General features: G+C 47.8%; 1 protein-coding gene and 1 long non-coding RNA gene across 16 annotated transcripts in view; both read left to right on the forward strand.

Moving 5' to 3' along the window:
• MTMR1 (myotubularin related protein 1) overlaps window positions 1-24,607 on the forward strand; it is a 63,932-nt gene that overhangs the window by 21,226 nt on the left and 18,099 nt on the right. For all 15 annotated transcript variants that reach the window (XM_049107943.1, XM_049107944.1, XM_049107947.1 and 12 more), the window contains 9 exons: window positions 2,525-2,600; window positions 5,455-5,549; window positions 5,934-6,041; window positions 8,505-8,606; window positions 8,928-9,011; window positions 9,838-9,987; window positions 11,075-11,263; window positions 21,303-21,488; window positions 21,925-22,131. In XM_049107943.1, the coding sequence (XP_048963900.1) occupies window positions 2,525-2,600; window positions 5,455-5,549; window positions 5,934-6,041; window positions 8,505-8,606; window positions 8,928-9,011; window positions 9,838-9,987; window positions 11,075-11,263; window positions 21,303-21,488; window positions 21,925-22,131 (1,197 nt within the window). The remainder of the gene's footprint in view (window positions 1-2,524; window positions 2,601-5,454; window positions 5,550-5,933; window positions 6,042-8,504; window positions 8,607-8,927; window positions 9,012-9,837; window positions 9,988-11,074; window positions 11,264-21,302; window positions 21,489-21,924; window positions 22,132-24,607) is intronic.
• LOC125754743 (uncharacterized) lies at window positions 11,272-20,924 on the forward strand. Its single transcript, XR_007409544.1, has 3 exons — window positions 11,272-12,027; window positions 20,029-20,120; window positions 20,882-20,924. It is a non-coding gene; the product is annotated as an uncharacterized LOC125754743 (long non-coding RNA).

A 24,607-nucleotide genomic window follows, 5' to 3' on the forward strand; every position in this document is an offset into this window, starting at 1 on the left:
CTGATAGTTGCTTTTCCATCGCTTATAAAGCATGTCCTGGATTTAATTCTTATTAGTGAGAGGTTTGTCTCACTTGATCTCACCAGCACATTCATGCCTTATATAAATTCACAGGTATTTCAAGCCAAATTTAACGTGACCATCAGAAGAGAAGAGAGAGAGACATGTTTGATCTTCAGCCTCAATCTTGAGAACCCTGTTACATTCTCAAAATGGTCCCAGTCTCTGGTGTCTCCCTCTGCAACATTTTAGTCGCTGGTCCAGTGCTGAGGACTTGAAAGTGTTTGATGTGGCTCGCTATAAAGCTTAAAGTGAATCACATTCTCCCCCCTCTGCCCCTCCCCCTGATCCCCTTCCAGGTTCAGCGATTAGAACAGCTTGCATTAGTACATATATTTCAAAATAATCTATCCCAATTTATTTTTAAATATAAGTTAAGGAATTTAGGTCCATATATGATAATATATAGTGATTATAATAAGCTTTAACCATGTAATGGTTGAAGTAGCTTTAAACTTAGGTATTAAGTGAACTAACTTTCTGACTTTGTGTTATAAAATTAGTCACTGGTTCAGGCAAAAGAAAGAACTTCAAATTATGGCTTCTAAGAGTGGTGATATTAGTATTTCGAAAACTAGACATTTAGAAGCATAAATATCGGCTTATGCTTTCTTGATAAAATCAGCTGTATTAAAAATGAATCCAGTAACAATTCTCCACTTACCTTTAATGATTCTCTCTGTCCCTAAGAATTGTGACTGAAATGTCTTAAAAACCAATCTGGACCAAAAAAATCAAACTGAATAAAATTGTTCAGAAATAACCGTGAACCCTAATCTTTTTAATCACACATCTTGACAAAGACGATGGACATTCTTATAGAACAGACATACCCCAACCAACATTTAGCATGGAATTTGTTTTTTATATGTTGACCTTTTTCCTTTCTTTTTTTATAAAATGATAGAACTATGATGTATAAGTGTTTTTAAATTGACACTTAAGTCCCATTAACAAAACATAGTGAAATATGCTTAGAATTAGGCAAAGAATCAGTTTTGAATTTTCAGTTATTTAGAATTTTAAAAGATGACCATTTTAAATACTTTGCTTCACAAAATTATGCTGAAAACATAGTATTGTCTGACCTGTTTTCTGCTGAACACTAGTGGCCTCCTGGTGTTTAACTGTGTTTTGGAGAAAGCAGCCCCTGATCAAATAGGTATGGGAAATGCGGCATACTCTAGCGCCCTCTTGCTGATATGGCGTACATTAATATGCTAGCTAAAGACTTGTCGCACTAAAATGTGAAAAACAAAACAACAACAACAAAAAAACAAAAACAAAAAAAACAACCCACCCACTTAGCTTTTCTTTAACCCAGCATTACCCAAACTTGGAAAAAAAAAGACCTATTCACATCTCTTGGGAATCTAATGCCCTACGAAACACAGCTTGGGGATTGCTGGGGGTTTGAACGCCTTATTCTTATTCGTGACACATTATGTCCGAGATGCCAAGGAGAAAGTGACCAGTTTCCTTGGCAGCATCTCACAGGGTGGCAGTAACTTGGAATTGGAATAGGCCCCAAGTTCAGGCTCTGGTCCATAGCTTTGTAGTTCGAACACCATTTTCTCAGCTCTCCTGAGCTAACTGGCACCATCCAACCTAGCTCCCAAGAAACTGGCTAGTGGGCAGCAGGGCCAATCTGGACATTTGAAATGTGGGCGTGTGTCTCTACAGCCATTCAAGACGTCATTTTCCTAGTATCATTGTAGCCAGGAAACCTGATAAGTCATTAGTGGCGTTGGTGAGTGTGGAATCAGCACAGAGTGAATTGGTTTGAGAGAAACCCGGTGAACACACCCTGCTCCACAGTAGTGCTGGACGTACTCCTGTCTGCCAGACGGGAGCGTACTCTCCCATGGCCTGGATGGGATGTGCACTGACAAGCCCACTTGCTACCCGCCCCACCCATCCCTACGCTTTGTGCACACACACAAAGCGTGGGTAGCTGGACTGCAGTACGAAAGCCTAGGGCTTTCCTTAGAAATGTTATTGCTATGAGACCCCTCCCTGGTTGCTTCCACTAGACTTCAGGGTTTCCCACACCGGATAAAGCTTACAGACTGGGTGATTTCTACAGCTAGCCAAGCACCTACTTCTAACGTTTATTCCATTTGTGTTAGTTTCATGCTCAGAAGGTAACCTTTTTCTGACCTTATTTCCAAATTCTGGAGGCACCTTATAATAGCTGTCTGTGTAGTGATTACAGTATCTATCTGTCATGTCAAGCCATTTCTGTATTAATGCTTTCTAACTGTGAATTTAAATATGTGTAACAACTTGCTAGAATATGCAGCATGGTGTCCTGTGATGCTGAGCTTTGAAATTGTCTCGTTAAGGGGAGGGGGCATACAGTTTGCACGCTTCTGTAGCCATGTAGCAAGAGCACAGAACACTACAATTCCTCCCAGGTATACAGAAGGAAAGTGAGATTTACTCCTGTTTGGTTTTTTGCCAGGCGCTAAGAGATGGAAATAAGCTGGCACAGATGGAAGAAGCGCCACTTTTTCCAGGAGAATCAATCAAGGCCACTGGTAAGTTTAATGAGTACACTTAGCTTATAGAGAGCCATAAAATGAAATGGTACTTTACTTGCGAGCATGGGTGATGTATGTGCTGGAGATCAGCCAAACCAATTTAATTAGGGGACAAATGGACTAGGTCCATTCATTCTTCTTAATGTCTTCATGACCTTAAGAGAGAGAAGACCATATGGGATCACTGTAAGTTCCAGTTGAGTGTTCGGTGGCATCACCAACAGAAGAGAGGCCTGACTTGTCCTGATGAACCAAAGGCTTGACTAGACACTCAGGGTGATGTAATGCTTAGTTGGAATCCTTTACTTTAAGGGTATATTGACAGAAGATCCGTGGCATATTTTAATAACAGTTTTGAGAACTTGGCAAAAAGAATTTCAGTGGCTTATGAGATTCCAGAAAGTACAATTTGAGCACAAGAGAGAGGGCATGTGTTGCCACCCTGCGCGGTAAGGCCAATGGCAGGAGTACTGCTCCCCCATCCTCCCTCTGGACGGCCCTGCATGTCAGCAGGCAGTCCAATGTGCTATGGGCAGACAGGAGGGCAGTGGGGTGTGACCTTTTCATCTCACAATTGCTGGGGTTGGGTCGGACAGTCTAGTTTGCCATCTGAGTGTTGCCGTCTTCCCTCGTGGCTCCCTCTCAAAGATGTGTGCTTGCTTTAAGAGTGTAATCATCTTGTGTCAGGAATGTTTGAGGGGTGCTGGGGTGCTGTAGTTGATTAAGCATCTGACTCTTGGTTTCTGCTTGAGTCATGATCTCAGGGTTGTGAGATTGAGGCCCATGTTGGGCCCAATGAGGAATCTGCTTCTCCCTCTCCCTCCATCCCTGCCCCCCTCCGCCTCCTCAAATAAATAAATAAATCTTAAAAAAAGAAAAAAGGGAATGTTTGAGTGGCTGGGCTCTCCCAGGACCTCCAAACAATACTGCTGCTGAGTATTCTAGACTGTGGCTCTGGACCCCGCTTATCCCATTGGTAGTTTTGAAACTTGCTTTCTTTCTCTTTCTCTCTTCCACTCTCTCTTTCACTCTTTCACTCTTTCTCTCATTCTTTCTTTCTTTCTCTTTCACTCTTTCTCTTCCTCCCTCCCTCCTCCCTTCCCTCCCTTCTGAGAGAGGCTGGAGGCAGGGGAGGGGCACAGGGAGAGAAGAGAGAGTATCAAGCAGGCTCCATGCCCAGTGCAGAGCCCTGCACAGGGCTCAGTCATCAGGCACCCTGAAACTCTTTCTTTCTTTAGCTTCTGGAACTTCTTTCACTGGTGGTCCTCTGGCCTCTCTGAATGACTATTCCTTCTCTGGGAGTTCTTCTAACCCTGCCTCCATGCTGCTTTTGTAATGATCTGATTAAAATGCAGAGCTAATTATGTCATGCCTCTGCTTCTTCTCCAGACAGCAAGCTACATAGATTTCAAGTGTACAACATGAAGAGTTTTGACACGTTATGCACCTGGGAAACCATCATCATAGTCAAGATAATGAACATATCCATCACCCCCAGAAGTTTCCTTAGGCCCTTTATAATCCTTCCCTCCCACACCTTCTCCCCCATCTCCAAGCACTGTAGGCTAATTTATATTTTCTACAGTGTTATAGAAGTGTAATCATTTAATATTTTCTTTTTTGTCTAGCCTCTTATACTCAGCCTAAGTATTTTCATAGCCATATTATGGAATGAGTCAATAGTCATTCCTTTTTACTGCTAAGCAGTACCCTATTATGCTACTACACTACAGTTTGCTTATCCATTCATCTCTTGGTAGATATTTGGGCTGTTCTACGTGTTGGCTATTACACACAAAGCTGCTGTGAACCTTCACGATTAAGTCTTCTCTTGCCTCATGTCCTATCATCCCTGCTGCACCCTTTGTCCCAGCCACACTAACCTCCAACAACTCTGCTTTCCCCTCCCTCCCTCCCTCCCTTCTCCCCGTCCCTCCTCACCTCCTTGCTTCCCTGCTGAGCCAAGTGGGTCCTTTTCTGAGCTCTTACTGTGCCCACTGGGTTATGATAGCATTTGTGAGGCTGTCGTACAAATGGGGATTTTCTGTGTGGTGCCTCTTATAGGGCTTGGCTGCTTGTGAGTAGGAACTATGCCCAGTTATCCCTAGAACCCCAACAATAGAAGCTGATCAGTGCATACTGAGCTGTAGAAAAGTTTAATGGAAGTGTTTTGAGAACTTGGCTGAATGACAGCTTTAGTGCCTTTAATGGTTCCACTCGGACTCCTCTGTAGCTGTATACAATCCTGCTAGTCCAGTGGAGTGGCCCTTAGAGAAGATGGTAAAGATATGCTATCTTTGTGGTAGGTGTGAGCTGCTTCTCACTCACAGGACTCCAGAACATTGTTGATGGTGATACTAAATAAGTTGATATTAACAATAAGAAAATAAAAACTGATATGGAAACTGAGAAGGAATTTGAAGCAAAGAAGTCATTTTCCATGCCACCGATGCGGTTCTGGCTTTTGTCATTTGTGAAACAGTTTCCTTTGGAGGTGTATTGGCTTTCCTTAGCAGGAATTGATGAAACCACAGCCCAGGGTCTCCGGAGTTTAATTACTCTGTTTCCAAATATGACAAATTTATCACTCAGGGAAAATGGTAACCACCTGGAAAAGGATGACAAAATGTAACTTGTTATGGGGCCCTTGACTTAAAACCTCCCTAGGTAGCAAATCAGGATTGTGGTTTACAGAATGGAATTTTCTTAGAAGACTATTTGTATCTTTAATGTGATAAAAAATGTAAACTTCCTAGCAAAGTGGAATCACAGATATGTCTATTTGGAAACCCAAGACTTCTGGAAGTGCAAGTCTGTGGCAGAAGTTGCTACTTGGGGGTTTTTCTTTCAGTGAAAGACGTCATGTACATCTGCCCGTTTGTGGGCGCAGTGACCGGGACCCTGACAGTGACCGACTTCAAGCTGTACTTCAAAAGCGCGGAGCGGGTGAGTTTTTAAGTGGATGTGTCGTCTTTCACAGCCCTGCAGAGCACAACCCACGGTAAGGAGAGAGTACAGAGAGCCCTGAAATCCTGTCACCCTGACAGAGCCACAGGGTGGGGGTGGGGGGTTTCACAGGTGCACATTGGCAGACAGATAAGGCATCTGGGGACAATGCTGTGAACGTCGTGCTTAGAGCTGGGGGTGGGGGTGACTTGAACTGTAGCCTTGGCATCTACCTCATAAAGCATGTTATCAGTCAGACTCCAGTTTCGTTGTTGGGGCCAAGGGGAAATGTGAAACAAATCTGCATTTTCACCCAGAGAAGACCTCCGGTATGAAAGCTCTGCTGACTGGCACTGATAGGCCTTCATTAATTTGTAAACCCAGGACCCGAATTTCATCCTCGACGTTCCCCTTGGCGTGATCAGCAGAGTTGAGAAGATTGGAGCGCAGAGCCACGGGGACAATTCGTGTGGGATAGAGATCGTGTGCAAGGTACGGTGTGGACACAGGCGAATCTGACGGGGCACTCAGCTAGCAGCTTTTTCTGACACATTCTTCACAGCCTTTGGGCAGTGAGGGTCACTGGGACTGTTAGTAACTACAGTGTTTTCAGGACTGAGGCCTCTTCAAATCTCGTGGAAGTTAATTCATACCACTCTGGGAGCTGTGGAGGTAAACCTCTTCTATTGAAGTATTCTAATCAACACAGACCTATAACCTAAATGTTGATGTTATTTGTTACATTTCAGAGAAACCAAGTGAAAAGCAGAGAGGAACACCTTTTTTCCAGTTTGTTGTTTTAAAACTACCCTTTAGAACAGTGGATAGTCAGAGACTTCCTGAAGGGACAGCGATAGTCTATATAGATTCTGTGATTAAAAACACAATGTGGGGATTTTCACCTGCACTGTGCTTATGTTTGGTTTTCTGCTCTCCCTCCAATGGGTTAAGTAGAAATGTGTGTGATGATTTTAATGATGACTAGTCATTTAAGAAGCACTTTAACTGATACATCTTATTTCCAAAGACTTTACCTCATGGGGTACGCTTTATTAACAACCCTCCCTAAAGTCCCAGGAAAGAGAGCCTGTGCAGAATTGCCAATGTCCCTTCCATGGTCAGGGTTTGGATTCCTGCCGATCTGTCTGTTTTGATCACGTCTCTGAAGACGGCTCCCTCTGGTTGGCCCCAGACTGCAGCTGAACCCATTTGTGTTTTTTTTTTTTTTTTTTCAGAGAATCCTTTACTCTTGTAGATCATGGATCTACTGGCATTTAGACTCCCTGTGGCCACTTCATGGCAGTGCTGTCCTGTGACAAATTACATTTGTCCTTCTCAGGCCAGGGTTCCACATGCTGAGCTGTGTGAAGCAGTTGTCGAACCTAGAGCAGACGGGTGATTCGATGAGCCCTGTATTTTGGGAACATGACATTTCCCTGTTAGAACTCTCCAGTAGCTTCCCTTCATCCTCAGGCTAGAGGGAGGACTCACCAAAAGCCTGTGTGTCTGAGCTGCATGATTGCTCTGTGCAGCTTCGGCCACCCTCCCCTAATTCTTGCTAGCCCAGTTCCTTTAGCTGTTCTCATTCACCTCGTGTGCTCCCCACCCCTGACTTTGGACTCTTCGCACATGCTTTCCCTTTGCTTGGAATGATTTGCTCTCTCAGCAATCCTAAATAGCAAGTGAGCTCAGTCAGCTACCAGGGTGTGTGTGTGTAGCCAGAGTAGCTTGGAGGGTGGGCGCATTGGGAAGTGACGTTGCTTAGGCGAGTGCCCTAGGGCTGTTGAATGAACATGTTTTTATGGCCGAGGTGAGCCTTTGCTAATAGCTGCTTTAAAATGTTTTCCAGCCTAGCATCACTAGGGCCACATTCTCAGCCCTCTCAGCTCATGCCTCAGAGCCTTGCAAGGTGTTAGGTTTGGTTTCTTTTAACAGGTGGTATGCAATTTCCAAGGTGTATAGGGAAGAGCCAGTCTCTCTCCAGCCAACCCCCAGCCACCTTGTTCCACTCCTGTCAGGCACCCACTGCTACTGATTTCCACGCATACCCTGTGTGTACAAGCCTGTCTGTGTGGTCTTTACAAATAGTAGTGGTAGTGTCTTAGGTAGCCCCTTCTGCCCCTTTCTTTCCTCCCTTAACAGTCCGTCTTGGAACTCTTTGGCCTCAACACATGCAGAACTTTCCAACCTCTGTCAACGGGCATTTCAGGCATTTCCATTTCTTCTCCATTATATATGATATTGCAGGAGTAACTTTGCCACTTCCCAAATTGCTCTTGCTTTAATCTGCTTGTGGTCATATTTATCTTGAAATTTCCTGTAATGTTAAAGAAGAATGAGACTTTTGTGTTTAACTAATGGCATAGGTGTAAAAAGGTCAGGGAGCCCTTCTCATACGGGTCCTGGGGAGAAATCTGAGCCCCCTCACTTGGGCGCGCTCCCACGGGCTCACACTAGGGCTCTCAGTCAGCAGCATGTGTGGTGGGGCATTTAAGAAACTGATTTTGAGAAATGGCATTATAATTTCTGTAAGGAGTGCACCGAGGGACATAGTCTTTACGTGATACAGACTTCTGGCTCTGAGTACACAGAGAAATTTCTGTTTTATTGATGGTGCAAAATCTGCATTTGACTCTTTCGGCAGCTTAAAGCTACTGGCTAATTTTGTGGCACACCTTTTGCAGTAAGTGCACAGGCCCCAATGGCACATCTTCCAGGCACTAACCTTCTTCTTCCAATCTGATAACTTCTTCCCCCAACATGTCCCCTCCTTTGTTCCAGTTTCCTCAATTGCTGTTATCTTGTTGGAGGTGCTTTTGTTAATTGTCTTTTGTTAGTGGAAACAATCTCTACCATGAGAAATGAATAAAAATATCTCATGTATCTCTTTATAGTATGATGTCTCCTCGTAGATAATCAATGTTCAATAAATGAGTTTTGCTAATTGTTTAATAGGATATGAGGAACTTGCGACTTGCTTATAAACAGGAAGAACAGAGTAAACTTGGGATATTTGAAAACCTCAACAAACATGCATTTCCTCTTTCCAATGGGCAGGCAAGTACACCAAAATAAACTTTTTTTGCATGGCTTTGTGTGTGTGTGTGGGGGGGGTGTCCAAAAAGTCATGTTTAATTATTCCTTTTTTCCAGAGGTTTCCTTTATCTCTTTTCTCTGTTTGTGACTAATATTAGAATATTTAAAATTTGTCAGTTCTGTGTAATGATTAAGGAAAGTGCCAATTTGTTGCTTCAAAATTTACAGATCAAAGTAGAAATCTTAAAATATTTAGCTCACAGCTGAATGAAGACCTTTAATGTTGAGTATATGATATAGTAAAGAAATACTGATGTGTTTTTGTGTGTTTTTTGTATCTAGACACTCTTTGCATTCAGCTATAAGGAAAAATTTCCAGTGAATGGATGGAAAGTTTATGATCCTGTATCTGAATATAAGAGACAGGTAAAGTATATTCCTCATCGGACCAAAAATAGTGGGTTGAGCATCTCTTTTTTACCAGGTTAGAAATGTAGTGGAGAAGAAACTGTTTGAAACAAGCTGTGCATGCGTGTGAGTTACCTAGCTTGTAGGCTCTTCGTCTCTGGGATGCTCCATTCTCTCAATGCCAAACTTTGATTATTCTGCTGTTCATCCTTTTTCCAGAGGGCAATTCGAGTACAAGCACAGGGGTTTAAAAAGCAAATGGGCCAGATGGTTTTTATTAGATATTCTGGTAATGAGTTGATGAGTAAGGATCAAAACCAATGGCTTAAATTAGATTAAGTGTATGGCGTGACTACATCAGTCTGGTATGGTGTTCTGTACCTAGAAAGCCTTCAGCTCATTGTCGGTTTTGAGATATTCCGATAAGATGCTATTTTCATAACATTTAATCTTTGTCTCCACTGTGTATTTGGTATGGGGATTTATATTACTTACTGTACATGTTTGCAAAAAGTTTCTGTGTCTCTAAAGAACTTTCATGGGTTTTTCAAAAGCAATACCATGCTCATTCTTTAAATAAAACACAACAAGAAATGTGCAGGATTGGGATTCTAGCATGTAACTTTTACCATTTTAAAATATGTTTGGAAATTCTTCTGCTTCATTAAATTCTTAAAAATGGATAAGACATGGGTTATGTTAGATAAACATATATTTACACTTTAAGTAGCAGTGAATAACAAATTATAAGTAGATTTTAGGAGAAAATAAGAAATGGATTTGGGTCACACTACTTTTTGAAAACATAGAAGTTTGCTCTCTGCCCTTCTCTAACACCCTGCAGGGCTTGCCAAATGAGAGCTGGAAAATATCCAAAGTGAACAGTAACTATGAGCTGTGTGACACCTACCCTGCTGTCATTGTTGTGCCAACTAGTGTAAAGGATGATGACCTTTCCAAAGTGGCAGCCTTTCGAGCCAAAGGCAGAGTCCCGGTAAGTAATAAACATTATCACTTAGGCATAAACACAGACTGTTTTAGATCTAACATGGAAAGAAGCAAGACAGAAAAAACTCTAGCGAACAAAACAGAAAGTGGAAAAATATGCCTAAAGCCCTCTAAAGGCAGTTGAGACTAACAAAGGAGTGGCGAGAAAGAGCACGTTGTTGCATTAACAGCGTACATCGCTGGTTTTGTTGAGTTGTCTGAGAGCAAATTAACTTTCTTAGATGCTGAGTGGAATGCCTACAGCTGCGTGACCCAAATCCATAGAGAAGCCAGCAGGGGATGAAGTGTTTTAAACAGCTTTATTGAGGTGTTAACTGATAGACAAAACCCCTTGCACAGGTGCAGTTTGAGTGAATTTGAACATTCATGTACACCAATGACACTCTCACCATAATCAGGGAGGGAGTGAACGTTCTGGAGCATAGAGTTTGTGGTCCAGTGTAATCCCGAGTCTCTTGGCGGCCTAAGGAAGATGGGAGGTTTGGGGGCAGAGCTTTAGACCTTATAAAGGACTGTCTTTATTTTTTTTTAAGATTTTATTTATTTATTCATGAGAGACACAGAGAGGCAGAGACACAGACAGAGAGAAGCAGGCTTCTCACAAGGAGCCTGATGCAGGACTTGATCCTGGGACTCCGGAATCACACCCTGAGCCGAAGGCAGACGCTCAACTGCTGAGCCACCCAGGCATCCCAAAAGACTGTCTTTTACTTTGTCCTCCTGCCACATATGTGATCATTGAGATACAAAGATGCCTTTAAGTCAGGAGACAAAATAAAACTAGTCATTCAGATAGGAGTGGGGCTTGACTTGTTAATCACGGTTTGACTTAGTTTCTGTGTTGCTTAGAGTCACACAATTTGGAGGTGGAAGGGGATTTGGGGATCTTATCTAGTCAGACTTCTTTCAATCTGACCCAGACAGTGGGTTCCAGGGCCACAGATTGGTTTGACCTTTGAGGAAAATATGCAGAAGAGGCTGTGCTTGAAAAGGTAACTTATTTTTACTGCCCAACAGTCAGGGCATATATTGTTTTAGGAATTGTACTAATGTTTGCTGCTTACAAACACTAGGTGTTATCATGGATTCATCCAGAAAGTCAGGCAACAATTATCCGTTGCAGCCAGCCACTTGTGGGTCCCAATGATAAACGCTGTAAAGAAGATGAAAAATACTTGCAGACGATAATGGATGCTAATGCACAGTCTCATAAACTTATCATCTTCGATGCCCGACAAAACAGTGTTGCTGATACCAACAAGGTACGTTGTTAATAACATTGCAGAAACAGTGCCTTTTTTCTCCTGTCATGGCCATAGATTGTTCCACAGTCCAATTAGACTGCGGAGTTCCTCCCCACCTGAAGGTAGGGTGTTTGTGATCAGCCTCTAGCTGTTCCTCACTGGTATCTGGCGTGTGGGGCTCTGTGCATCGTCTCTCTTATTGCTTCTCCACGATCCTGTGTGCTTAATTAATTAAGCAAAGACCCAGAAAGAGAATTCTCACCTAAAGAATCAAGTAAGAGTCTTAATGAAATGATTGTGAGGCCCTTGGAAGTCCCTTTAACCTGCAAACTATGACGATTGCTTGATTAATTCCTATCTGGTCTGAAGCTTTCTTTAGAATGGCATCTCTTATGTGAAACCAGGCAAGTATACAAAGTTTCCAGAAATCACATGCAGGAGTGTCATCTGCAGACAGCTCCCATTTGATCCCTAGTAGCTAAAGGGGCTGGGATCCTTCATGCCCAGCCACAGCTAAGAGGCCCTGCCCCTAGCACCTGCTCTCCAGGTAGGAAAAGCTCTGAACTGCGTCATTTCTATTGCCCACGACTGCCTCTCTGTGTTGCTGCAGGCATGCATCTGGCACTCAGAGGACTTGGCCCTATGAATAATTTCAGAGATCAGGAAGATGGTGGCAGCCCTTACCATCTCATCATGCTCACTTGTAAAATGACACTTGGATAACAAACGTGATGTGCCCCTACTAGGGGCAGGTGCTGGGGGGAAATACCAACATAGATAAGGTGAGGTGCTCTGTTATAGGAAGTGTCAGCTCAGCATGTGGGGGTGAGCACAGGAGAGGGACAGGCTAGCCTTGCTGGTGAATTTGGGTAAGGCTTCATGGAGGAGGTGGCATTTGAACTGGCTTTGGATGGTTAGCAGGAAGAGGCGGGCAGGGGTACCTATGTGACTGTGTGCCAGAGCACATCACTCACAAGAATGGCAAGGAGGAAGACGTCTAAGGGTGTGGTCACCAGCGCCATGCCCAGCCCACCAGACATGGCATTCTCAGTACCTGGGTGCTTGCTGGGTGTCATGGCTTGTGAGGTATTGGGGAGGCTGTCACACGATCTGCCATGTGGTCACCTGGTGTGGCCTGGAGAACATAGAGCAGCTCTGTGGGTGTGAAAGGTACCTGGTTACCTGCTCCATGATCCTAGGCAGTGACTTCATCTCTCTAGACCACAGTTGCCTCATCTCAAAAGTGAGAGTGACAGGATGTCTACTCCCTGGGGTAGATGTGAAGGAAGGCCATAGGGGACCTTGCACAGGTCCCGTCCCAAAGAAGGCATTTGGTTCACGGTAGCTGTCCTTGCTCCTGACCTCAGAGTGAACTGCTCTGTGTGCCGGACCTTCATGACCTCTCACCTTCTGGATCCCTCTCTCTGGCCTGGCCAACTCTGTCTCCTTCGCTGGTTCCTCCTCCTCTCCCTAACCTCCAAATGGCAGTGCTCCTTCAATCTGGCTGGGCTCCTCTTTTGTACTTGGCACCATCTCCCCAGGCCATATCCTCCGACTCCATGAGTCCACATACTCTCTGTATTTGGAACTTGATACCTGAGTTTCCATCTCACCCTGATTCCTCCTGGGATCAAGACAGAATTTCCATCCTATTGTCTGGTTGACATCTCTGTTCAGCCATCTCCCAGGTAACAACCTCTACATATCCAACTGGGCCTGAGAGATGGGGCATTGAGAACCCTGGGCCTCAGAACCAGTTTGGCCTGGGCTTTCCTCCAGGGTCTGCCCTTGATGCCCGGCTGCACCCTCAACAAGCCTCAGGTGCCTCTTCTGTAAGACGGGAGGAAAGAGTGTGCAGCGTCGAGGTGTACCAGGATGACCGCAGCACAGGGCGCTCCTAAGCTCGCCGCCCCAGGAGTCTGGCCCAGGGGTGACTGGGGGGTTCCCATCATGGAGATGATTGGCTTAGGGACAACGTAGGGAAGGACATGCATAGGATAGGAGTTTCCTGAGGCCTTGCACCGATTACCACAAACGAGGTGGCATGAAACAACACAGATTTACCCTCTCACCGTTTGGGAGGCCAAAAGTCTGCCAGCTGCCTGGGCTGTGCTCCCTCCACAGGCTTTGGGGGACGATGTGTTCCTTGCCCCTTCCAGCTCCTGGTGACTGCTCGGTGTGGAGCCACGGCATGCGGCTGGCCCCCTCTGCCTGCACATGGCTTCTCCTCTCTGTGTCTGCATGTCCCCTCCTCCCTTCTTGCGAGAGGCGTTTAGGGCTCACCCAAGATAATCCAGGAAGGTCCCTTCATCTCAAGATCCTTGACTCGATGACCTCGCAAAGACACTGTTCCCCAAAGTCACATTCACAGTCACAGAGAACCTTTGGGTGTCGATATCTTTGGGTGGGGGAGTGTTTTTCAGCCTGTCACGGGGAGGCCTTCTCTGTTAGTTCCCCACGCTCACGTGGCTGGTGGGTCATTAACCCCGTCAGTCTTCGTACTTCTCTAAGGACCTGCTGTGACCACTGCAGTACTGTCCCAGGCTAGGAAGAAGCACGAGAAAAGCTGTATTCGCAGAAGCAGTCTTCTAAACATCCAGTGGAGCAGAGGCCATCCTCTGTGACCTCATGTGGAAGAGACAGAAGCAGGATGCCAAATTGCACGTCTGGAACGATTTTATCTCTCATGGTGTTGTGTCTAGGAGCCAAACAAGAGTTTTTATCTGTCCAAGTCCCTGTTAGCTCTTCTGTATATATTATCGTGTCATCTGCAAGTAGAGATACTTTACTTCTTCCTTTCCAATTTGGATGCCTTTTATTTCTTCTTCTTGCCGAATTTCCTGGCAAGAACCTCTGGTACCATGTTGAATGGAAGTGGTGAAAGTGGTCATCCATGTCTTGTTCCTAATCTTACGGGGAAAGCTTTCAGTTTTTCACCATTGGGTATATTAGCCATGGGGTTTTCGTGCATGCCCTTATCAGGTTAAGGAAATCCCTTTCTGTTGTTAGTTTTTTTCTGTGGCTTTATCATGAAAAGAGTATTAGATGTTCAGAGGCCTTTTCTGTATCCGTGGAGATGATCGTGTGTTTCCTTTTCCCTTCATTCTATTAATGTAGTGTATTCCTGACTGATTTTTGTATATGGACCACTGTAGTAGGTTGATTAGCATCTCCCCAAAATTCATGTTCATCCAGAACCTCAGAATATGACCTTATTCGGAATTGGGTTTTTGCAGATGGAATTAGTGAAGAGAAGGTCCTACTGGAGTCGAGTGGGCCCTCAATCCGATGGCCGGTGTCCTTAGAAGAGGGCCACGCAGAGAGGGAAAGTGGCAGTGTGGCCATACGCCGAGCAGCACCCACGATCGCCAGCTGCTACCAGAAACCAGGAGCAAGGCACATTCTCCCTCTGAGCCTCCAGTAGGAGCTAAGCCTCCCAGACACATTGGGCTTGGTCTTATAGCCTCCAGAACTGTGAGGGAGTAAATGTGTGTTATTTTAAACCCCCTAACTGGTGGTTCTGTTACTGCGGCCCTCGGAAACTCCTACCGCCTGCTTACATTGGTGGAATAAATCCCCCATGGTCATGGCGTAGAATCTCTAATACACTGCTAGATTCACTTTGCTAGTATTTCGTAGGGGCTCCCTTCAGTCCAGTGTCTACATCATGGCCGGAGTGACCTTCTCAACATCTTGCTTTGTGTCTTGAGGCAGTGACATCTAGTTCCTGGACAGGGCCTCTGAAGCCCTCCACCCCCAGGCCTTCCTCCCTGTCTCCACAGACCCCAGGTGTGGGATGCTTCTTTCCATTCCTAAAGCATGTTCCCATGGTCATGTCCAAGCCTTTGCCTCCTTAGCTGAGCCCTCCCTCATCCTTGGATGACATGCCAAAGATCACTCCCTCGGGGACATCTTTCCAGATGAGCAGAGGTCTGTCTGTGTGATGGTGGCCTGCACACAGCTGTGGTCCCTTCCGTGCGCATCCAGCGAGCGGGCTGTCGGCTCTGAGTGGCAGGGACTGCCGGGAGGGTCCCCAGAGCCCAGCTATTACAGAATAGCTGCTCCGTGACCAGAATGAGGGGCTGGCTGGTGGCTCGGGTTCCTCTCTCCACGGACAGTCACGGAGCTGATGGCAAGTGCCCTTGTATGTGGATTCCAAAGTCCAGACTCCATTGTGGAGCCAGTGTGATGGCACTGAGGGCTTTTAAGTCAGATTATTTCTTGAGAAAGTGAACATGGAGGGAAGGAATTTAGTTTTAACAATTGTGTTTGAGGAACCTGAGTGGGGAAGAGAAGGCTCTGGAACTCAGAGAAAGGTCAGGTCAGAGGTTGAGATTGGGGCCCAGTGGCGAGCTGGGTGTTGGTTGCAGGCTGGGGGCGGGTCGAGGTGAGGCCACCAAAGGAGTCTGGGTCATGTGAGCCATTGTGGAGGGCAGGAGAGGAACCCACGGGAGGAAGGGGCACTTTGGGTGTTAGGAGGAGACCCCAAGAAGGAGGGAGGGGTCCTCGATGCCAGGAGAGGAGGAGTGTCCAGTGGGAGAACTGGGTGGGAGAGGTGTCTTAGCTCGGGCTGCTTCGACAAAGTATCATAGGCTGGGTGGCCTGTAAACAAGAGACTGTTATTTCTCACGGCTCTGGATGCTGGGACGTCCAAGGTCAGGGTAAGAGCAGATTCCGTGTCTGGTGATAGCGCACTGCTTGGCTTGTACAGAGCCACCTTCTCAGCGCGTCTTCACAGTGCCCAGAGCAGAGAGGCCTGCTGTCTTCCGTCTCTTCTTATACGGGCACTAATGCCGTCAGGAGGGCTCCCCTGTCCTGACCTAATCCCCTCCCAAAGGCCACGCCTTCTAACACCGTCTTTTTGAGGATAGGGCTTCAACACATGAATTTTGTGGGGGTGAAAATATGCAGGGGATGTGTGTGGACTTTGGGTTCTGAGGCCGTGGGGATCCCGTCCCACCACTTTGTACCTTTGGCTCTCGGGTGTTGCCCACCCTCAAGGAGGCTTCCATTGGATCTCTCACCTGGGAACCCCCGTCCCCACTGCCACCGAGGACCAGCAGACTGATGGGCGGATGGCCTGACAGACCTTCACCAAGTGCAGAACAGCTGCTGGGAGTCCGTCCTTCAGCCGGCTGCTCCCTGGGGGTGTTCGGGTTTCTTTATCCTGCAAGGGTTGGGGATGGCCCTGCCGCCACTGCTGTCAGCTTATTCTTGGGGCCTCAGGGGCTAGTGGGTAACAGGGTCCCAACATCTCCAGCTTCCCTCTAGAACTCTGCTTTGCTCCCATACAGAGAGGTCTGGCCAGCAAAGCCTTGTCTTCCAGAACACTCTGGACCCCCTCCCCCACTGTTCCTTCGGGGGCACAGCTGGGGCCTCTTCTCACCCACCTTCCTCTTCTGGCTCAAGACCTCCAAGTGCCTGTTCTCTGCATCTGGTTTCTTCCATAACCCCATTTCCTAATTGTCATTTGTCTCATTTGTATATTTAGTGATCAGTTTCTGGGCAACATGTTGCCTTGAAACACCGTCTCCTGTTTCTCCTCAGCACTTCCAGGAGGTCCTGGATAAGCTGGAGCCCAGCACACCATCTCACAGAGCGGCTTCCCCGGGCCTCGGGGTGCCAGCAGGCCTGGGCTGGGCCTGGTTTCTCTGCCTGGCTCAGGGCTCTGGACATGGGAGGTGCTGGGTGCCCTAGCGCTTGAGAATCTTGGGGTGGGCGGGGTGGGGAAGGCACTAAGCCTCGCGTGGATTAGTGTTAATTAAGATAACTGATTTTAGTTTAGTGAATTTACTTAGTACTTAATCTGCGCAGCAGCCGTTTGAAAGTCTTCCAGGTGGGAAGGTCAGGGTGCAGAGAGGTGAGGGCCCAGTAAGTCCTTGAGTGCAAAGCTGGGATTACAAATCCATTTTTTGTTAAAGATTTTAATTATTTATTCATGAGTGACACAGAAAGAGAGAGAGAGAGAGAGGCAGAGACACAGGCAGAGGGAGAAGCAGACTCCCTGCGGGGAGCCCAACGTGAGACTTGATCCCGGGACCCAGGATCACACCCTGAGCCAAAGGCAGACGCTCAACTGCTGAGCCACCCAGGCGTCCCTTACAAACCCATTTTTCCCTGCTGCGAGGCCTGTGCCTTTTCCCACTACCTTCCCCAGCAGCGTCTTCATTGGATGCTTAGGTGGTGGTTTTTACGAGAATGCCACTGTGCCGCGGAGGTGGGGCTGTGCTCCACTGCTCTGTCCCTCGTGGGTGTTGCAAGGTCTTCCCTGAAGGGAAGGCATCCCCTGCAGTTCTGTGGAATGACCTGACGTATAGCTGGCATCCAAATGTATGCACATCTTCTGTTCCCCCGCCGCACATTCGCCACCTGCAGACTTTCCTTCACCTTAGCCCCTGCTCCTACGTCCAGCTGATAGGGCTTGCAGCTGCATGCAGCCCAGCCTTCCCTGGAACTCCTTCCTTCCGAGTTCTCAGATGTGGCCTGTGGCACGGGCCTCGGCCTCTTGTGCCCGCTTGCTCCACGGCCTGTCCTGTGTGCGTGGGGCTGGGGTGCTGGTGCCTCCCACGGCTCCCTCTCAGTCCTGCCCCTGTTCCTGTGCTCCTGCCCACTGCCTGACCTTACCCCCTCAGGCTGTCCTGCCTCCTGTCCTCCAGCCAGCACCTTGGCTCAGGAGCCCTTTGGCACCCCACCTGGCCCAGTTCAGTTCTCCCGCCGATGCCCCAGACTGCTGAATGTTCAGTGAGAGCAAAAGGCTCACAGCGTGCCGATTGGAGCCACTCCGGATTCGTGCTGCAATTCTCCAGCCTCAGTGGGCCCTTGGTGATGCTTGGAAGTCCCTCCCCCCAATTCCCAGTGTCTGCAGAGGCCACTTCAGCCTTTTTATGACTGTTTTCTAATGTTTGAGCCTGCCCTGCTGCCTTCATACTCAGCAGCTGACCTGGCCTTTGAGCACAGAGGACAGACCACCCTACCTGCCACCAATGCTGGATGCTACCTTGTCCTGCTGTCCACGGAAGCCTCCTGTTCCCGTGGTGGAGTGGCCTCCTCTGTCCTCTGCTGACTCCGCCGTGTGATTTTCTCCACCTGCACAGATAAGCAATCCTTTCAGCCACTGTCACTGTCCCCTACCAGTTGGTGCCAGTGTTCTGCCTTTTACAGGTGGACTTTCTGGAGGAGTTCCCACCCCGATACACCGTGGTGCTCACCACCACTCACCTCCTGTGCCACGTGGGACCAGCTCCTGTCCCCATCTCTGCCTAGAACATTCTTGGTACAGTTACCAAGTACCTTCTTTTTTTTAAAATATTTTGTGTATTTATTCATGAGAGACACACAGAGAGGCAAAGACACAGGCAGAGGAAAAGCAGGCTCCACGCAGGGAGCCCGATGCAGGATTGGATCCCAGGACTGCAGAATCACACCCTGAGCCGAGGGCAGACGCTCAACTGCTGAGCCACCCAGGCGTCCCACCAAGTACCTTCTTGTCACAAAATCCAGTGTGTAGTTTTCAGGTTTTTTTTTTTCCCTTGACTTCTCAAGAGTTCGGCAATTCAGTACCTGTTCCTTTTCAGAATACTCTTTTCCTTGTTTTTTCTTCTTTCTCCAGTCTCTGGCAGTTCTTCTCTCACTTTACACGCCTTCAGGCTTCCAGCCTACGCTTTTCTGTGAACTCACAAGCTGGACCTGTGTATGCCGGACCTGTGTCCTCCGATACCCTCCGTAGGCCAGTGACTTTGCATTAATAGCCACAGCTTAGACCTGTCTTCTGAGCTCCAGACCCGCTGCCGGCACACCTTTCCACTTACTGTTCTCGTAGGCACTGGATGCTCACCACGCGGAAAGCAGAGTACTCTGTTCCTTCTCTATGAATCTCTGTGTCAGGACATGGCTCCTGGGGCGCCCAGCCTGGAATTCCGGGCATCCCTGTATCCTCACGTGCTACCTGCGTCCATTGCCCCAATCAGCCACTGTGTCTCGCCTCTTAAATCCCTCTAGTCCGCGGCATCTCTCTGCCCTGCTGCCTCCAGCCCGAGGCCCTCAGCCAGGTGAGCGCCTATCTCTGAGCTGGCCTACCTGCGGGAGGTCCCACCCTCCTGCAGGCCCTTCTGCCTGCTGCCGCCAGTGGTGATTCCACTGTGCAAGGCTGATGGTGCCCGCCTCACATGCGTCTGCAGTCTGGCCCCATGCCCTGGCCTGTGCCGTCCAGCCCCGGGCTGCCCTCTGGCCTCCTTGCCCATCTCTGGGCGTCTGCACACCGTGGCCCCCACGCCCTGTGTTCTTGATCCTCCTCCCCACAAGCTTTCCTGACTTGTGTTCTCTTTTCAGTACCGACATCTCTTCTGTCCACCTGGCAGCCTCCCGGGCCTGGCAGTAGGCACCCTGCATGCCCTGTGCTCTCCTGTAGCACAGGACTCGTCCCTCCATGCTGCACATGTGCCTCTCCTCACCCTTGAGGACCAGCATCTCCACTTGTCACCCCAGCATCTAGCTCACTCGCTAAGTGCCTAGATGCTAAATGAAGAATGTGGTCTTTGGGTTCACAGATGCATTTATTATGTTTTGGGAGATAAAATTTGTGTAACATTAACCCAGCTATTTTACTGACCTAGAGTTTGGATTCAGTGGCTTTCTGGTATGTTCACAATGTTGTACAACGATCCTCTCTAACTCGAGAATGCTCTCAGAGCCCTGAGTAGAAACCCTGTGCCCATGGGCAGTTGCTGCTTGTTCTCCCCTCCCCCAGCCTCTATCAACCACTAATCTACTTTCCATCTGTATAGATTTCCTTGCTCCGGACCTTTCCTAGAAATGGAATCATGCAACACGTGGTCTCTGGGGCCTGGATGCTTTCACTCAGTGTGATGTTTTTAAGGTTCGTTGGTGTTACAGCAAATACGAGCACTTCCTTCCTTTGCATGGCTGCATAATGCTCCATCGTATGGAGAGAGCACATTTTGGTTGTCCTTCAGCCACCAATGGGCAAGTGGGTCGCCTCTACTTTTTGGCTATGGTGAATACTGCTGCTGTGATCTTGCATGTACAAGTTTTTATTCGAGTACCATCTTCAATGCGGTGGGCGTGGAATTGCTGGGTCACGTAATTCTGTACTTAACCTGAGGAGCCCTCACACTGTTTCCCGCAGAGACTGCACGGTGTGAGTTCCCACCAGCAACGTATCCAGGGTTCAGTTTGGCTACATTCTCATCACCGATGGGTTCTGAATGTTGACCGTCACAAAATATAAATTATAGACCAGACTGTTAGGAGATTACCAAAGGGTGAGCCATATCCCCCTTTGGTTTTGTTCCATTTGCACTTTATTTTACTTAAATGGCTTAAACCTCTTTGTTTGGGATTTACAAATTGTTTGATTAGACAGAAATTTTGTGATAGTACAACTTTTTCTGTTCAGACAGATGGCACTACCAGACAGAACCTTGAGTAAGATCCAGTTGCTAATGGCTTACAAACTGATGACGGATGGGTGCTGGACAGTTGTTATGGGTTGAATTGTGTCTCCATAAAAAAAAATGCCAAAGGCCTAACTCCCAGTACCTGTGAATGTGGCCTCATTGTGAAATAAGGTCTTTATAAAAAATGTAATGAAGTTAAGATGAGGTCCTATTGGATTAGGGGGCGCCGTAATCCAGTCTGACTGGGGTCCTTAGAAGAAGAGAAGAGACAGACACGAGGCGAAGGCCATGTGACGCTGAGGCAGAGACCGGAGTGATGTGTCTGGAGACCAGAAGCACCCGGGGCTACCAGCAGCTGGAAGAAGCAAAGAAGAATCCTCCCCAGAGGCTTCTGAGGGAGCGCGGCCTTGCCAAGACCATGATTTTGGCTCCAGAGCTGTGAGAAGATACGTCTGTTGTTTTGAGCCGCTCTGAGTGTGTGGTGCTCTGTTCCAGCAGATGGGGGCGAGTCCTCCACGGCTCAGGAGGTTTATTATAGATGGATGGGCTTGTTGCTTCCTTAATGGTCTCCTCCTGATAACGCTAGAGACAGCGGAAGTGTGAACTCACACGCAGTTCTGCATGTCCTCTGTTTTTCACAGGCCAAGGGTGGAGGGTACGAAAGCGAAAGCGCTTACCCCAACGCGGAGCTCGTGTTCTTGGAGATCCACAATATCCACGTGATGAGAGAGTCCCTGCGTAAACTGAAAGAGATCGCGTACCCTTCTGTTGATGAGGCACGCTGGCTCTCCAACGTGGATGGGACGCACTGGCTGGAGTACATCAGGGTAAAGAGGCCTGGTCCTTTACATGCCTTCTTGTTAGGATTTTTCTGTGTGTCCGCCACAAATCTGTGTGTCCTCGTGGTTTCTCAGCAATGTAAAGCAGCACCTCTTTGCAGCGTACTAGGCTTGCATCGTCGCCACGGGCAGTGTCCAGACCGTGGTCTTTGTGGAGGGCTTTTGTGACCTAACACAAAGGGATGCCGCTTGCCTCAGATCAGGTCTGTAAAGTACTTTGCGGCCCCATAACAAGGACTGTATTTGTTGTCATGTTTCTTAGGGTAAGGGCCTCCCCCACCCCCAGGGCTCACGTTTCCCAATGACCCTCATTTGATTGCAGTGTTGGCTTTGTTCACCTGAACTTCTAAGGTTCTCCACAGAATTATTTTTGCTGTCCTAGAAATCTGATGTAGCCTACTCTAATGTGCCTTCTTTTCTGAAGACGCTTCTTGCTGGGGCAGTAAGGATCGCTGATAAGATAGAATCTGGGAAGACTTCAGTGGTGGTGCACTGCAGCGACGGTTGGGATCGAACAGCCCAGCTGACGGCTCTGGCTATGCTGATGTTGGACAGTTACTACCGCACCATTAAAGGGTTCGAGGCTCTCATAGAAAAGGAGTGGATAAGCTTCGGACATAGGTTTGCACTGGTAAGCTGAGACTGTGACGTACATGCTTGACTGTTCTATCCTGTGCGTGTGTGTATCACACGCAACACACAAAACATACACACGCACACCCGTGTGGGCTTTCTGCTCTGTATCAGATCTGAGTCATCATAATCAAATACCATGGACCTCAGCATGGTATGTTTTTGGTAGGGCACTATGTTTTAAGTGGGAAATATCAGAAAGGGAGACAGAACATAAAGACTCCTAACTCTGGGAAATGAACTAAGGGTGGTGGAAGGGGAGGTGGGTGGGGGTTACTGGGTGGCGGGCACTGAGGGGGGCACTTGACGGGATGAGCACTGGGTGTTATTCTGCATGTTGACAAATTGAACACTAATAAAAAATAAATTTATTTAAAAAATAAAATAAAATATTTTAAAAAAATTTTTTTAGCATAGGTATCTCTCTTTAAAAAAAAATAAATGAGGTAAAATTCATTTAACAGAATTAGCCATCTTAAGGCATATAGTTCAGTGGCATTTAGTACACTCACAGTGTTGTGCAACCACCAGTTCTATCTAGTTCCAGAACATTTCTTCACCCCCAAAAGGAAACTCTATACCCATTAAGTGGTCCCTCCTCATGTCCCCCTCCCCCAGTCCCTGACAAAACCTGCTTTCTATCTTTCTCAATTTGCCTGTTCTAGGTGCCTCTTGTGAGTGGAATCACATATTTGTGTTTCTGTGACTGGCTTATGTCACTAAACACATTGTTTTTAAGGTTTATCCATATTATAGCATATACAAAAACTTAATTCCTTTTCATACCTGGCTAGTATTCCCTTTGTTTATCCATTTCTGTTGATGGACACTCGGATTTTTCTGGCCAGCTGGCTCTTGTGAATTATGCTGCTGTGAACATCGGTGTACAAGTTTTTGCCATGCAAAGTACCACAAACCGAGTAGCTTAGACAACAGAAATATATTTTCTCCCAGTTCTGGAGGCTAGAAGTCCAAAATCCGAGTGCTGGCAGGGTCGGTTTCTCCTGAGCCCTGTCTTCTCGGCTTGTGCGTGGCCGCCTTCTCACTGTGTGCTCACCTGGCCTTTCCTCTGCATGCATCTCCTTGGTGTCTCTCTTTGTGTGTCCCAACTTCCTCTCCTTAAAACAACACCAGTCAGACTGGATTGGGGCCCCGCCTCCCATCCTTCTTTCCTCCTTTTAATCACCTCTTTACAGACCCTGTGTCCAAATAGAGTCCCATCCTGAGGTCCTGGGGGTTAGGGCTCCAGTGTAGGAATTGGGGCAGTATCCAACTCAGCCTGCACCAGCCTGCTTTCACACTTGGGTACATTCCTAAGAGGGGGATTGCTGGGTCATTGGCTAGGTCTTCTTGAGCTGCCATGTGTGTTTTAGTCTAAGTGGCTTTCCTGGTCATTGAGCTGTCGGGGATTCATCTTAACTGTGCATGGCACCAGAATACTCCTGAAGCCTCATTCAGGCCCCCTCATAGGCAGTGGGGGTAGGGGCAGGAGGGGTTTGGTGGCTGCCATCATGGGGGTAGACCAGGTACACTGGCCATGAGGAGAAGGAAAGGCAGCTCCAGAACCTGTGAGCCACGTGCCCTTCGAGGGCTGCTGTTGGAGCCTCAGCTGCACTCTGGCACCTTCTCTGAGGTGGAGTGTGGTGCAGCAGAGGTGAGTTGTGCATGTCAGATGCTCAGGACAGGGCCTGGTCTGGGCTGGCTCCAGTTTAGAGCCTGTTGTTACTTTCGACAGTACCACGAACTCCTGTTTCTTCGGTCTGGGGAGAGGCGGAGAGAGGGGACTTTGCTCCAGCGTTCGTATGTGGCCATCTCCCAAGGCTCCCAGGTCATTCCTTGCCACCTCTCCTCCCCACGCTGTGTGTCCTGGGAGAGAGGACGCCATGAGGGGCCCTTGCCTACATAGGCAGTGCTAAAGGCTATCTGCTGAGATGCCAAGGTGTCCACACTCCACTGCCATCCTTACATGCTGATGCTGGGGGTCGTCATGGCCATGAGGTCCTCAGGTTCTCAATGGCTGCAGTTTACGGAGCACCACTGTGTATCCACATCCAGCACTGTTACGTATCATCTGGTTTAGTCCTGGAAGACCCTGAAGCCGCTGATGGAGCTGGCATGTGGGGGAAACAGATTTCAGGAGTCCGACTTACCTGGCCAAGCTCAGCCAGCCCCTGAGTGTGGAGCCAGCAGCAGACCGTACTTTCAGGCCTCCCTGTGCTCTCCCCTCCCTTGAGTTTCTGTCCGTGAGCCATCTAAGCTCCTCCCTGACGCCATCTCCTGCCCTTGCCCCTGTTCCATCATCCACCTCCCCGACCACCCTCTGACCATTTCTGCCTCTGGCCTGCCTCCATCTCCCCTCTTGCCTAGATGGTCCCACCAGTGTCCAAACATGCCGTTATTTATCCCACCCTGGAAACCGACCCTCTTGACCCTACTTTCCCTCCCGCTGTCACCACAGAGAGCTGCCCTCTTTA

The sequence above is a fragment of the Canis lupus genome, chromosome X (assembly GCF_003254725.2).
Source record: "Canis lupus dingo isolate Sandy chromosome X, ASM325472v2, whole genome shotgun sequence".
Taxonomy (NCBI): domain Eukaryota; kingdom Metazoa; phylum Chordata; class Mammalia; order Carnivora; family Canidae; genus Canis; species Canis lupus.